Source organism: Ranitomeya imitator, chromosome 5 (genome assembly GCF_032444005.1).
Source record: "Ranitomeya imitator isolate aRanImi1 chromosome 5, aRanImi1.pri, whole genome shotgun sequence".
NCBI lineage: Eukaryota > Metazoa > Chordata > Amphibia > Anura > Dendrobatidae > Ranitomeya > Ranitomeya imitator.
This window is the reverse complement of record NC_091286.1, coordinates 212789770-212803814: the sequence shown is the minus strand read 5'-3', so window position 1 is coordinate 212803814 and position 14045 is coordinate 212789770. Positions and strand designations below refer to the sequence as shown.

At 43.6% G+C, this 14045-nt stretch overlaps 1 protein-coding gene across 17 annotated transcripts in view; it reads right to left on the bottom strand.

The window, feature by feature from the left end:
* The window catches only part of LOC138681740 (scavenger receptor cysteine-rich domain-containing protein DMBT1-like), a 491932-nt gene that overhangs the window by 106403 nt on the left and 371484 nt on the right, over nucleotides 1-14045 (bottom strand). For all 17 annotated transcript variants that reach the window (XM_069769545.1, XM_069725880.1, XM_069769547.1 and 14 more), the window contains one exon: nucleotides 7066-7271. In XM_069769545.1, the coding sequence (XP_069625646.1) occupies nucleotides 7066-7271 (206 nt within the window). The remainder of the gene's footprint in view (nucleotides 1-7065; nucleotides 7272-14045) is intronic.

The following is a 14045-nucleotide window of genomic DNA, read 5'->3' as shown; positions in this document are numbered from 1 at the left end:
AAGGGCAAAGGATACTTATTCTTAACGGTGATGGCGTTAAGACCCCTGTAGTCTATGCATGGGCGCAATTCCCCATTCTTCTTCTGCACGAAGAAGAACCCTGCCCCAGCAGGTGACATTGACTTCCTAATGAATCCTCTTGCCAGATTTTCCCGGATGTACTGTGACATTGCCTCCGTCTCCGGGAGAGATAGCGGATAAACTCGACCCCGGGGAGGCTCAGCACCAGGCAAGAGATCAATAGGACAGTCATAGGGGCGATGAGGCGGAAGGACCTCCGCCGCCTTTTTGGAGAACACGTCTGCATAAGACCAATACTGCTTGGGGAGAGAGGATAGATCTGCGGGTACCTCAGTAGTAGCAACCTGAACGCACTCCCTCTGACACCTACCCCCACAAGATTCACCCCAACCCAGAATTCTGCCTGAGGACCACTCGATGTGAGGAGAGTGGTACCGTAGCCAAGATATTCCCAACAGGACCTCATCAATTCCTTCCGGAATGACGAGCAGAGAAATTATCTCCTGATGAGATGGCGACATGGACAGAGTAAAAGGGATGGTCTGGTGTGTTATCTGTGAGGGCAATGTCGACCCATTCACCACTTGCACCGTTACTGGTTGAGCAAGCATAACCAGGGGTATTGCGTGACGTTGGGCAAAGGCAGAAGACATAAAATTGCCCTCCGCCCCAGAATCCACGCAGAGCTCTACCGAGTGGGAGAATGAGCCAATAGTAATTGTCCCCTTAAAGGACAACTTAGAGGCAAACGTCGCCGTGTCTAGTGTACCTCCACCTACTACCACTAGACGCTGACGTTTCCTCGACCGCTGAGGACATCTGGTGGCTAGATGTCCTGACTGCTGGCAAACATGACAGACCCTGAGTGCACAAGCGGTCCGGGACTTAGATCCTGCTTGTGACACTTCCCTGGCCTCATGTGACTCAGGAACCAGGACCGGAAATTCCAGAGGTTTGGCGAAAGTAGGAGCCAGCCGAAACCTCTGCCTACACTGGGCTCGCTCTAACCTCCGCTCGTTAAAACGGAGGTCAATTCGAGTGGAGACAGTTATTAACTCCTCCAGTGTGGCAGGAATCTCCCTAGTGGCCAGAGCGTCCTTTACGTGGTCAGCCAAGCCCCTCCAAAATATGGGGATAAGAGCTTTATCCGACCAATCCAGCTCAGATGCTAAGGTGCGGAATTGGACGGCAAAATGACTGACCAAGGACTCACCCTGAGTTAATGCCAGCAATTGGAGCGCAGTATCATGGGTGACTTGAGGTCCTAAAAAGACCTGTTTCAGAGCGCTCAGGAACAGCGGAGCACTCTGCACCACATGATCGCCACGCTCCCACAGCGGCGTAGCCCATTCCAACGCCCTGTCCGACAATAGAGACAGAATAAATCCCACCTTAGCCCGCTCTGTGGGAAAACGTGTAGCCAGGAGCTCGAGGTAAATAGAGCACTGACTCACAAATCCCCTACAAAACTTGCTATCACCAGAAAATTTTTCTGGCAGCGGGAGGCGAGATAATGTCGGAACAGGGGTGGCAATGGACATAGTAGCTGCAGCCACGCTGGCAGCCTGTACAGCTACTGCAGTAACATTCACAGCTGAGGTCGCGCTCTCGAGAGCCGCCAACTTACCATCCAGCTGCTGGATATGCCGCAGAGATTGCTGTTTGTCTGTCATCACTAGCCAGACCCTGGCGCTAGTGTAATGTTAGGACTGGTGGAACGCACCAAGAGAGATGATATAGATGCGTTCGCAGTCCGGGGTCCACCGTGCAGGTGAAACCTGCTGCTAGGAAATGACAGACAATATGGCGGTATTCAAAAGAATACACGCGTGGGTTAAACCTCACCCAGCGTGAAGAAAGCGATCCTGTTGCGTCACAGGACCGCGGTACCGCACATAGAGCGCGAGCAAGTGGTCAGCGAACTAAACCCCAACAGGGATTGTAGTCCGATTAGACCCTTGCTGGCACTACACCGCTACTGGGTGTGAAAGGAATAATATAAATAAGGCACCGAAGTGCGAACTGTGCCGTGCTGGCAGGCACCACTAAGCACCCAGATGTGGGTCAGGAAGCGCACACTGGCGCGTGGCGCCGCACTGGCGGTCACAGCAGTAGACGCTGACACATGTGTGACACGTTGAGTGATAAGTCGGGCGCTAGATAGCAGCCATACTCCATACGCGAACAATCATACAATAGGGTAGGGGTATTTAAAGAACGACTTGCACTCACAACAAACACACGTATTAAATTGTACACTAGCGCATGGCCGTGCGGTCATGCGCAGTTTATATAGTCGCAGGACAGGAAGCGGCCACAGAAACTTTGCCCTTCCAAGACCTGCCAAGAGGACCAATAGAATGCGCTGCAGAGTCTGAGCACATGACCCTCGATCTCCAACAAGAGATCTTGCCCTGGGCATGCTCAGTGTGCGCAGACAAAGACTTAGTCCCAGAGAAGTCCACTCGCTGCTGACCAGTATAGGCTTTACAGGCAGAAGCTGGAGAAGCAGCAGTAACTCTTCTCACAGAGTCAGACTGAGCGAGACGCTGGGATCGACGTCCCTGCTGAGCAGGCTCCACTGCGGCTGGAGGAGAATGGGAGACCGCAGTGGAGACGGATCGAGATTCCCCCTGTGCAGCAGAGGAAACTCGACTCCTAACAATAAGTGACACCTTGGAAGGTAGTAATAGTAATAGAAATATTTCAATGGTAGCCAAACATTTTATTACATTTCATGCAGGAAATTTGTCCGCAATGAAGGTTCAAGGAATAGAACAGGTAAAAAAACCATTGCGCGGAGGAGACACAAAAAGACGTCTTCTGACTAACGAAGCCTATTGGATTTACAATTTGCATACGAGACATCCAAAAGGCCTGAATAGGAAAAATGAGCTGTTGTATCACTATTTGTAAAATTTTTATTGCTATGTTTTTGTACTGTGTTGTACATATATATATATAATATTGTGCAGTATAAATGTTTGACAAATGCCCAAAGAAATCAAATGGGGGCATTGTTTTTTTTTGTGTGTGTGTGTTCATTACCAGGTGGACTAATTAACTATGTAAGAACAGAAGTAATACCATATATAAAGACTCACAGATGAGGGTGAGTTCAAGCTGTGAAAAAGATCATATTAGATCAAAACACGTTGCTTGTTTTTCTGTATCCACTGTAACTACATCCACTTTGCACAAGGACTATGCCGTTTTAATGGAAAAATAAAGAATTGGAAATTTTTAAAGGAGCTGGAACTACTAACTTTGTTCACATATTGGATTTAACACTACACATTGCAGTGTACTTTTCGCTATACATTTCACATATGCAAATGGTTGGTTTTGTTGCATGGTTCATAAACCATTGTGCTTCCATCAATTTGCACACTGAGCAGTTCTATGACTCTGATTGATAGCGCTCACTTAGCTAAAGCAAGCACTGCTTGAAACATAACTGCGGTGCTGTGCAAGCACATTAACTATGCAGGAGTCAATGGCGTGCACACAGTATGGGGCGGTTCCCCTTTTCATCATCACTCAGAAGTGTAGCAAGCAGCTTTAGAAGGGAGGAGCAATCAGTTTTGTGCTCCTCCTTTCTTCAGTATGTCACAGAGTAGGATTTTTTTTTTAATATTGTGCAGTATACAGTTAGGGCCAGAAATATTTGGACAGTGACACAATTTTCGCGAGTTGGGCTCTGCATGCCACCACATTGGATTTGAAATGAAACCTCTACAACAGAATTCAAGTGCAGATTGTAACGTTTAATTTGAAGGGTTGAACAAAAATATCTGATAGAAAATGTAGGAATTGTACACATTTCTTTACAAACACTCCACATTTTAGGAGGTCAAAAGTAATCGGACAAATAAACATAACCCAAACAAAATATTTTTATTTTCAATATTTTGTTGCAAATCCTTTGGAGGCAATCACTGCCTTAAGTCTGGAACCCATGGACATCACCAAACGCTGGGTTTCCTCCTTCTTAATGCTTTGCCAGGCCTTTACAGCCGCAGCCTTCAGGTCTTGCTTGTTTGTGGGTCTTTCCGTCTTAAGTCTGGATTTGAGCAAGTGAAATGCATGCTCAATTGGGTTTAGATCTGGAGATTGACTTGGCCATTGCAGAATGTTCCACTTTTTGGCACTCATGAACTCCTGGGTAGCTTTGGCTGTATGCTTGGGGTCATTGTCCATCTGTACTATGAAGCGCCGTCCAATCAACTTTGCAGCATTTGACTGAATCTGGGCTGAAAGTATATCCCGGTACACTTCAGAATTCATCCGGCTATTCTTGTCTGCTCTTATGTCATCAATAAACACAAGTGACCCAGTGCCATTGAAAGCCATGCATGCCCATGCCATCACGTTGGCTCCACCATGTTTTACAGAGGATGTGGTGTGCCTTGGATCATGTGCCGTTCCCTTTCTTCTCCAAACTTTTTTCTCCCCATCATTCTGGTACAGGTTGATCTTTGTCTCATCTGTCCATAGAATACTTTTCCAGAACTGAGCTGGCTTCTTGAGGTGTTTTTCTGCAAATTTAACTCTGGGCTGTCTATTTTTGTTATTGATGAATGGTTTGCATTTAGATGTGAACCCTTTGTATTTACTGTCATGGAGTTTTCTCTTTACTGTTGACTTAGAGACAGATACACCTACTTCACTGAGAGTGTTCTGGACTTCAGTTGATGTTGTGAACGGGTTCTTCTTCACCAAATTAAGTATGCAGCGATCATCCACCACTGTTGTCATCCGTGGACGTCCAGGCCTTTTTGAGTTCCCAAGTTCACCAGTCAATTCCTTTTTTCTCAGAATGTACCCAACTGTTGATTTTGCTACTCCAAGCATGTCTGCTATCTCTCTGATGGATTTTTTCTTTTTTTTCAGCCTCAGGATGTTCTGCTTCACCTCAATTGAGAGTTCCTTTGACCGCATGTTGTCTGCTCACAGCAACAGCTTCCAAATGCAAAACCACACACCTGGAATCCACCCCTGACCTTTTAACTACTTCATTGATTACAGGTTAACGAGGGAGACGCCTTCAGAGTTAATTGCAGCCCTTAGAGTCCATTGTCCAATTACTTTTGGTCCCTTGAAAAAGAGGACGCTATGCATTACAGAGCTATGATTCCTAAACCCTTTCTTCAATTTGGATGTGGAAACTATCATATTGCAGCTGGGAGTGTGCACTTTCAGCCCATATTATATATATAATTGTATTTCTGAACATGTTTTTGTAAACAGCTAAAATAACAAAACTTGTGTCACTGTCCAAATATTTCTGGCCCTAACTGTAAATGTTTGAGAAATGCTCAAAGAAATCAAATGGGGAGTAATGCCATATATAAAGATTCACAGATGAGGGTGAGTTCAAGCTGTGAAAAAGATCATATTAGATCAAAACGCGTTGCTTGTTTTTCTGTATCCACTGTAACTACATCCACTTTGCACAAGGACTATGCAGTTTTAATGGAAAAATAAAGAATTGGAAATTTTAAAAGGAGCTGGAACTACTAACTTTGTTCACATATTGGATTGAAGACATGTTGGGTCAGGACGGGTTCCATGCACCTGTGAAGCGAATCGGTGAGCTGGCTGAGGCTTCGCCTCATATCTAATTATTTACTTTATATAGTGTTAAATCACCTATATAACTATTTAATTAATTCAAATTACATTTCAGATGTTACAGAGTCCCTTTAATCATACCGATTGCAAATTAATGTGTATATCAAACTAAATCTAAAGTGTTAAAAACTTGCAGCAAAATAATTTGTTGTGACTTTTTTGCTTCTTTATGTCTGATCTGAATTAGTGTAGATTTTATCAGATTTTATCCATTAAAAGAAATATTTCAAACATTTTATATGTTTTCTAGCACATTTAGATTAAATTGAAACATACCAAGAGCTGGAAAGTTATGAATATGTGGGCAAGTGATTGGGCAATTTTCAACCTAGATTTAGTTGAAAAAATGTGTGCTACTTTTTATTGTGTGTACCCTTTTGTGATATGTTTAGCTCACTTGCTTACTCTATTGTGATACATACGTCATCAAAATTGTTGGTACCCCTCATTTAATGACAGAAAAACCCACAATGGTCACAGAAATAACTTGAATCCAACAAAAGTAATAATAAATAAAAACTCTATGAAAATGAACAAATGAAAGCCAGACATTGCTTTTCAACCATGCTTCCACATAATTTTTAAAAAATAAAACTCATGAAATAGGCCTGGATAGAAATGATGGTCCCCTTAACTTAATATTTTGCTGCACAAAACCTTTTGAGGCAATCACTGCAATCAAATGATTCCTGTAACTGTCAATGAGTAGTGTTGAGCATTCCGATACCGCAAGTATCAGGTATCGGCCGATATTTGCAGTATCGGAATTCCGATACCGAATTCCGATATTTTTGTGATATCGGGAATCAGTATCGGGATTAAGATTAATGTGTAAAATAAAGAATAAAAATAAAAAATATTGATATACTTACCCTCTGACGCGCCCTGGTCGTCACCGCTTTAACCGCCTTGCTTTCGTTCCGAAGAATGAGCGCGTAAAGCGCCTTCGATGTCGTCGCAGCTTGTGATTGGTCGCTGAGCGGTCATGTGACCGCTCACGCGACCAATCACAAGCCGCGACGTCATCGAAGGTCCTTAACGCGCTCATTCTTAGGAACGAAAGCAAGGCGGTTGCAGCGGTGATGACCAGGGCGCGTCAGAGGGTAAGTATATCAATATTTTTTATTTTTATTCTTTATTTTACACATGAATATGGATCCCAGGGCCTGAAGGAGAGTTTCCTCTCCTTCAGACACTGGGATCCATTACAGGATACCTTCCGATATTTGTGTCCCATTGACTTGTATTGGCATCGGATAACGGTAACGGCGATATCCGATATTTTTCGGATATCGGCCGATACCATCCGATACCGATACTTTCAAATATCGGACGGTATCGCTCAACACTATCAATGAGACTTCTGCACCTCTGGACAGGTATTAAAATTCTGTATATTATAATACTTACCATATATTGATGAAAACACTGCGAAAAAGCCATTTCTTTGTACACTAGAGTCAGTTCTGAATTCAATGCTCATAATATTAGAGGATGAGTAAAAAGTGTTGTTCGTGCTGTTGCCATTACAAAGCCTTGCTATTTCAGGAGAAAACTGAGGAATCCCATCATAAATAGTCACCCAGTCATAGGGACAATGTGGATGAGTTTCTAAACTGTTTAAATAAAAGAAAAGGTAATTGCAATTAGAACTAAACCAAAAGCACATTAAAATTACATTGACCCATTTGGAAACAAACTATTTTTTTCCGCTACTTCCAAGAGTCATAACTTTTTTATGTTTCCATTGATTTAACTGTATAATGGCTTGTTAATTGTTGGACATTAATTTTTTCAAATTACTGATGAACTGCAAAAAAAATCCAACTGGGATGAAATTGTGAAATACTGCAAAACCCCCATTGCATTTCAAGCTTTGTTTTTATGGCATTCATTGTGCAGTAAAAAATCACCTGGCCACATGGTTCTACAGGTAATTATAATAAAAATTATATAATTATTAATTTTAAATATTTCAGTAGTAAATAAAATTATGACATTTGAAAATCAAAATTAGTTGTTTTTGTTGCCATTTTCAGAGACCCAAAATGTTTTAGTTTCCGTTCATACTTGTGTTAGGGATTGTCTTCTACAGTTGTGCTCAAAAGTTTACATACACCTCAGAATTTTTGCTTTCTTGGTCTTTTTTTAGAGAATATGAATGATAACACCAAAAGTTTTTCTCCACTCATGGTTACTGGGTGAAGCCATTAACTGCCAAACTACTGTGTTTTCTCTTTTTAAATCATAATGACAACCCAAAACATTCCAATGACACTGATCAAAAGTTTACATACCCTGGTGATTTTTTTGGCCTGATAACATGCGCAGAAGTTAACACAAATGTATTCGAATGGCTACTAAAGGTAACATCCTCACCTGTGACCTGTTGGCAGTGACATCTGCAGAGTGGGACTGAATGAGATGTGAGGGAGTAGGGTAAAAATACATACCAAGAGATACGGCCTTCCCAAAACCCAGTCTGATGACAAATGCACACTTAGCAGGATGCAGCAGGCCTCCACTGATAAAGTCAAGGGGAGGCACAGGTGCAAACTACTTGATAAAAACAGCCACCCCCGCACCAGCATGACATTGCAGGGGTTGGCTGCCTAGTAGAAAAAATGCACATTGATATAACTCGCATAGGAGGCCAGTCACACATGTAAGTGTGATGCACATTGTCTGGTATGCAGCCTATTAATGACGTCCCTGTATTAACAGGCGGGCTGCCCAGCACTATAATATGCAGCACACAGTGACAAACGCCCCAGAAAAAAGCCTAACCAACAAAAAGAGGCCTGGCCACATCCTGCAAAAAAAATATATGATATAGTGCAAAACATTAATGCATATGATAAACACATACATTATATGAGGTATTGGTTTAATTTTTTGGCCAAAATAAAGTGAGCTCGCAACTAGGGTTGAGCGAAACGGATCGTTCATTTTTAAAAGTCGCCGACTTTTGGCAAAGTCGGGTTTCATGAAACCCGATCCGACCCTTGTGTGGGGTCGGCCATGCGGTATGCGACTTTCGCGCCAAAGTCGCGTTTCAATGACGCGAAAAGCGCCATTTCTCAGCCAATGAAGGTGGACGCAGAGTGTGGGCAGCGTGATGACATAGGTCCTGGTCCCCACCATCTTAGAGAAGGGCATTGCAGTGATTGGCTTGCTGTCTGCGGCGTCACAGGGGCTATAAAGGGGCGTTCCCGCCGACCGCCATCTTACTGCTGCTGATCTGAGCCTAGGGAGAGGTTGCTGCCGCTTCGTCAGATGCAGGGATAGCGTTAGGCAGGGTCCATTAACCACCAAACCGCTTGTGCTGTAGCGATTTTCACTGTCCAACACCACCTTTGTTTGCAGGGACAGTGGAAGCTACATTTTTTTTCCTCAGCACTGTAGCTCATAGGGCTGCCCTAGAAGGCTCCCTGATAGCTGCATTGCTGTGTGTATGCCGCTGTGCAAACCAACTGCTTTTTTCAAAGCACAAATCCTGTTGTTCCTTCCTTTCTGCACAGCTATCTTGTTTGTTTGTCCACACTTTTTATTTAATTTGTGCATCAGTCCACTCCTTATTGCTGCCTGCCATACCTGGCTGATATTACTGCAGGGAGATAGAAATTGTAGGACAGTCCCTGTTATTTTTTTTTTTTTGTGGGATAAAAAAAAATCAGTGGGAGATTAATATTGCCCTTTCTGCTTGTGTGCCACTCCTGACTCCTGGGTGTGCCATCTCTCTCTCTCAACTAGTGGGCCATAGAAAGCCTATTTTTTTTTTATTGTGTTTCTAAATTCTCCCTGAAAAAATCAAAAAGAAATCAGTGGGAGATTAATATTGCCCTTTCTGCTTGTGTGCCACTCCTGACTCCTGGGTGTGCCATCTCTCTCTTCAAATAGTGGGCACTGGGCCATAGAAAGCCTATTTTTTTTTAATTGTGTTTCTAAATTCTCCCTGAAAAAATCAAAAAGAAATCAGTGGGAGATTAATATTGCCCTTTCTGCTTGTGTGCCACTCCTGACTCCTGGGTGTGCCATCTCTCTCTCTCAAATAGTGGGCCATAGAAAGCCTATTTTTTTTTTTATTGTGTTTCTAAATTCTCCCTGAAAAAATGAAAAAAAAAATCAGTGGGAGATTAATATTGCCCTTTCTGCTTGTGTGCCAGTCTTGACTCTTGGGTGAGCCATCTCTCTCTCAAATAGTGGGCACTGGGCCATAGAAAGGCTATTTTTTTTTATTTGGTTTCTAAATTCTCCCTTAAAAAATCATTTTATTTTATTTGGTTTCTAAATTCTTCCTGAAAAAATCATTTTATTTTATTTTGTTTCTAAAGTCTTTCTGAAAAAAAAAAAGAAATCAGTGGGAGATTAATATTGCCCTTTCTGCTTGTGTGCCAGTCTTGACTCCTGGGTGTGCCATCTCTCTCTCTCAAATAGTGGGCACTGGGCCATAGAAAACTTATTTTTTTTTATTGTGTTTCTAAATTTTCCCTGCAAAAAATCAAAAAGAAATCAGTGGGAGATTAATATTGCCCTTTCTGCTTGTGTGCCAGTCTTGACTCCTGGGTGTGCCATCTCTCTCTCTCAAATAGTGGGCCATAGAAAGCCTATTTTTTTTTTATTGTGTTTCTAAATTCTCCCTGAAAAAATCAAAAAGAAATCAGTGGGAGATTAATATTGCCCTTTCTGCTTGTGTGACACTCCTGACTCCTGGGTGTGCCATCTCTCTCTCTCAAATAGTGGGCCATAGAAAGCCTATTTTTTTTTTTTATTGTGTTTCTAAATTCTCCCTGAAAAAATCAAAAAGAAATCAGTGGAAGATTAATATTGCCCTTTCTGCTTGTGTGCCAGTCTTGACTCCTGGGTGTGCCATCTCTCTCTCTCAAATAGTGGGCCATAGAAAGCCTATTTTTTTTTTATTGTGTTTCTAAATTCTCCCTGCAAAAAATCAAAAAGAAATCAGTGGGAGATTAATATTGCCCTTTCTGCTTGTGTGCCACTCCTGACTCCTGGGTGTGCCATCTCTCTCTCTCAAATAGTGGGCCATAGAAAGCCTATTTTTTTTTTATTGTGTTTCTAAATTCTCCCTGAAAAAATCAAAAAGAAATCAGTGGGAGATTAATATTGCCCTTTCTGCTTGTGTGCCAGTCTTGACTCCTGGGTGTGCCATCTCTCTCTCTCAAATAGTGGGCCATAGAAAGCCTATTTTTTTTTTATTGTGTTTCTAAATTCTCCCTGAAAAAAATAAAAAAGAAATCAGTGGGAGATTAATATTGCCCTTTCTGCTTGTGTGCCAGTCTTGACTCCTGGGTGAGCCATCTCTCTCTCAAATAGTGGGCACTGGGCCAAAGAAAGGCTATTTTTTTTATTTGGTTTCTAAATTCTCCCTTAAAAAATCATTTTGTTTTATTTGGTTTCTAAATTCTTCCTGAAAAAATCATTTTATTTTATTTTGTTTCTAAAGTCTCTCTGAAAAAAAAAAAGAAATCAGTGGGAGATTAATATTGCCCTTTCTGCTTGTGTGCCAGTCTTGACTCCTGGGTGTGCCATCTCTCTCTCTCAAATAGTGGGCCATAGAAAGCCTATTTTTTTTTTATTGTGTTTCTAAATTCTCCCTGAAAAAATCAAAAAGAAATCAGTGGGAGATTAATATTGCCCTTTCTGCTTGTGTGCCAGTCTTGACTCCTGGGTGTGCCATCTCTCTCTCTCAAATAGTGGGCCATAGAAAGCCTATTTTTTTTTTATTGTGTTTCTAAATTCTCCCTGAAAAAATCAAAAAGAAATCAGTGGGAGATTAATAGTGCCCTTTCCGCTTGTGTGCCAGTCTTGACTCCTGGGTGTGCCATCTCTCTCTCTCAAATAGTGGGCCATAGAAAGCCTATTTTTTTTTTATTTGGTTTCTAAATTCTCCCTGAACAAATAAAAAAAAAAAGTGAGAGATCAATATTGACATTTCTGCTTGAGTGACAGTCCTGCGTGTGTGGCATCTCTCTCATTTGGTGCCACCGAAAACAGAATGTGTAACATTGTGCCTGATTTTCCTTGCGGTCTCACCCACCTGTAAAGGGATATCTAAATCATACTGAAGCTATAGCTCACCGTGTAAGTTGTTTGACAGCAACAAATACCGTTACTTTGGTTACGTTTTTTAAAACAATGAGGAAGTCTGGTGGAAGAGGTCGTGGCCGTGGGCGTTCATTGTCAGCTGGTAATGATGGTAGTGGTAGTGGAGCATCAGGTGGTCGTGGGAAAAAAAATATTGCACCTAAGCCTGGAGCTGTGGAGCCAGGTTCGTCGTCTGGCTACACAAGGCCTCGAACACTCCCTTTTCTGGGAGTAGGAAAACCGCTTTTAAAGCCGGAGCAGCAAGAGCAAGTTTTGGCTTACCTTGCTAACTCAGCCTCTAGCTCTTTTGCCTCCTCTTTTGAAACTGGTAAATGTAAAAGCAGCGCGTCGTTAGTGGATGTTCACGGTCAGGGACAAGTCGCTTCCTTGTCCTCTTCAGCAAAAACAACAACAGAGAAGGATGCAGCAGGCGACACAACGGGTTACTCCATGGAGCTCTTTACACATACAGTCCCTGGCTTAGAAAGTGAAGCAGTTAACAGGCCATGCCCATTACAAGTTGAATCTGACATGGAGTGCACTGATGCACAGCCACAGCCAGACTACTATGCTGGTTCTTTGACTCAGACCACAACATTGCCCTCGCAGGGTACTGATCCAGAATCAGACCCTGATGAGACTATGTTGCTCCATCACGAACGCTCTACCACCGACTTACACGGTGACACAGATGAAGTTGCGCACGAGCTAGAAGAGGAGGTTATAGATGACCCAGTTGTTGACCCCAATTGGCAGCCATTGGGGGAACAGGGTGCAGGCGGCAGTAGTTCTGAAGCGGAGGAGGAGGGGCCGCAGCAGGCATCAACATCGTAACAGGTTCCATCTGCCAGGCCCGTAGATGGGACAAAACGCGTGGCAAAGCCAAAAACTGTTGGAGGACAGCGTGTCTATCCGGTTAAAGCTCAGTCTGCAATGCCTGAAAAGGGATCCGAGGCTCGAAAGAGTGCAGTCTGGCATTTTTTTAAACAACATCCAATTGATCCGCACAAAGTCATCTGTCAAAAATGTTCAACTACCTTAAGCAGAGGTCAGAATCTGAAAAGTCTGAATACAAGTTGCATGCATAGACATTTAACCACCATGCATTTGCAAGCCTGGACTAACTACCAAACGTCCCTTAAGGTTGTAGCACCCTCGGCCAATGAAGCTACTCACCAACGCTACATCCCTGCCGTCACTGTAAGGCCACCATTTTCCGCACCACCTGCAGTATCTGTGCAGGTTTTTTTGCCAGGCCAAAGCAGTCAGGGTCAGGGAATCACCAGTTTCGTAGTAGGAAACACTGCATCTAGGGCACAGTGGGAAACAATACCGTCTCCAACCGTCTCTCAGTCTGCCATGTCCACCGGCACACCCGCTAGTTCCACGATCTCCAGCTCTCCAGTCCAGCTCACCCTACATGAGACTCTGGTTAGAAAAAGGAAGTTCTTATCCTCGCATCCGCGTACACAGGGTTTGAACGCCCACATAGCTAGACTAATCTCGTTAGAGATGATGCCCTACCGGTTAGTTGAAAGTGAAGCTTTCAAAGCCCTGATGGACTACGCTGTACCACGCTACGAGCTACCCAGTCGACACTTCTTTTCGAGAAAAGCCATCCCAGCCCTCCACCAACATGTTAAAGAGTGCATCGTCCATGCACTCAGGCAATCTGTGAGTACAAAGGTGCACCTGACAACAGATGCATGGACCAGTAGGCATGGCCAGGGACGTTACGTGTCCATCACGGCACACTGGGTGAATGTGGTGGATGCAGGGTCCTCAGGGGACAGCAATTTCGGGACAGTTCTGCCTAGCCCACAGTCTAGGAAACAGTTGGCTGTAGGCGTTCGCACCCCCTCCTCCTCCTCCTCGTCCTCCTGCAGAAGCGAGAGCTCGTCCACAGATCGCAGTCGCCCAATCACTCCATCCGCAGCTGCCACTGTTGCACACCAGTTGTCCCATTATGGGGCAGCTACTGGCAAGCATCAGCAGGCTGTATTGGCTATGAAGTGTTTGGGCGACAACAGACACACCGCGGTTCTGTCCGAGTTCTTGCAGAAAGAAACGCAGTCGTGGCTGGGCACAGTAGATCTTGAGGCAGGCAAGGTAGTGAGTGATAACGGAAGGAATTTCATGGCTGCCATCTCCCTTTCCCAACTGAAACACATTCCTTGCCTGGCTCACACCTTAAACCTGGTGGTGCAGTGCTTCCTGAAAACTTATCCGGGGTTATCCGACCTGCTCCTCAAAGTGCGCGGACTTTGCTCACATATCCGCCGTTC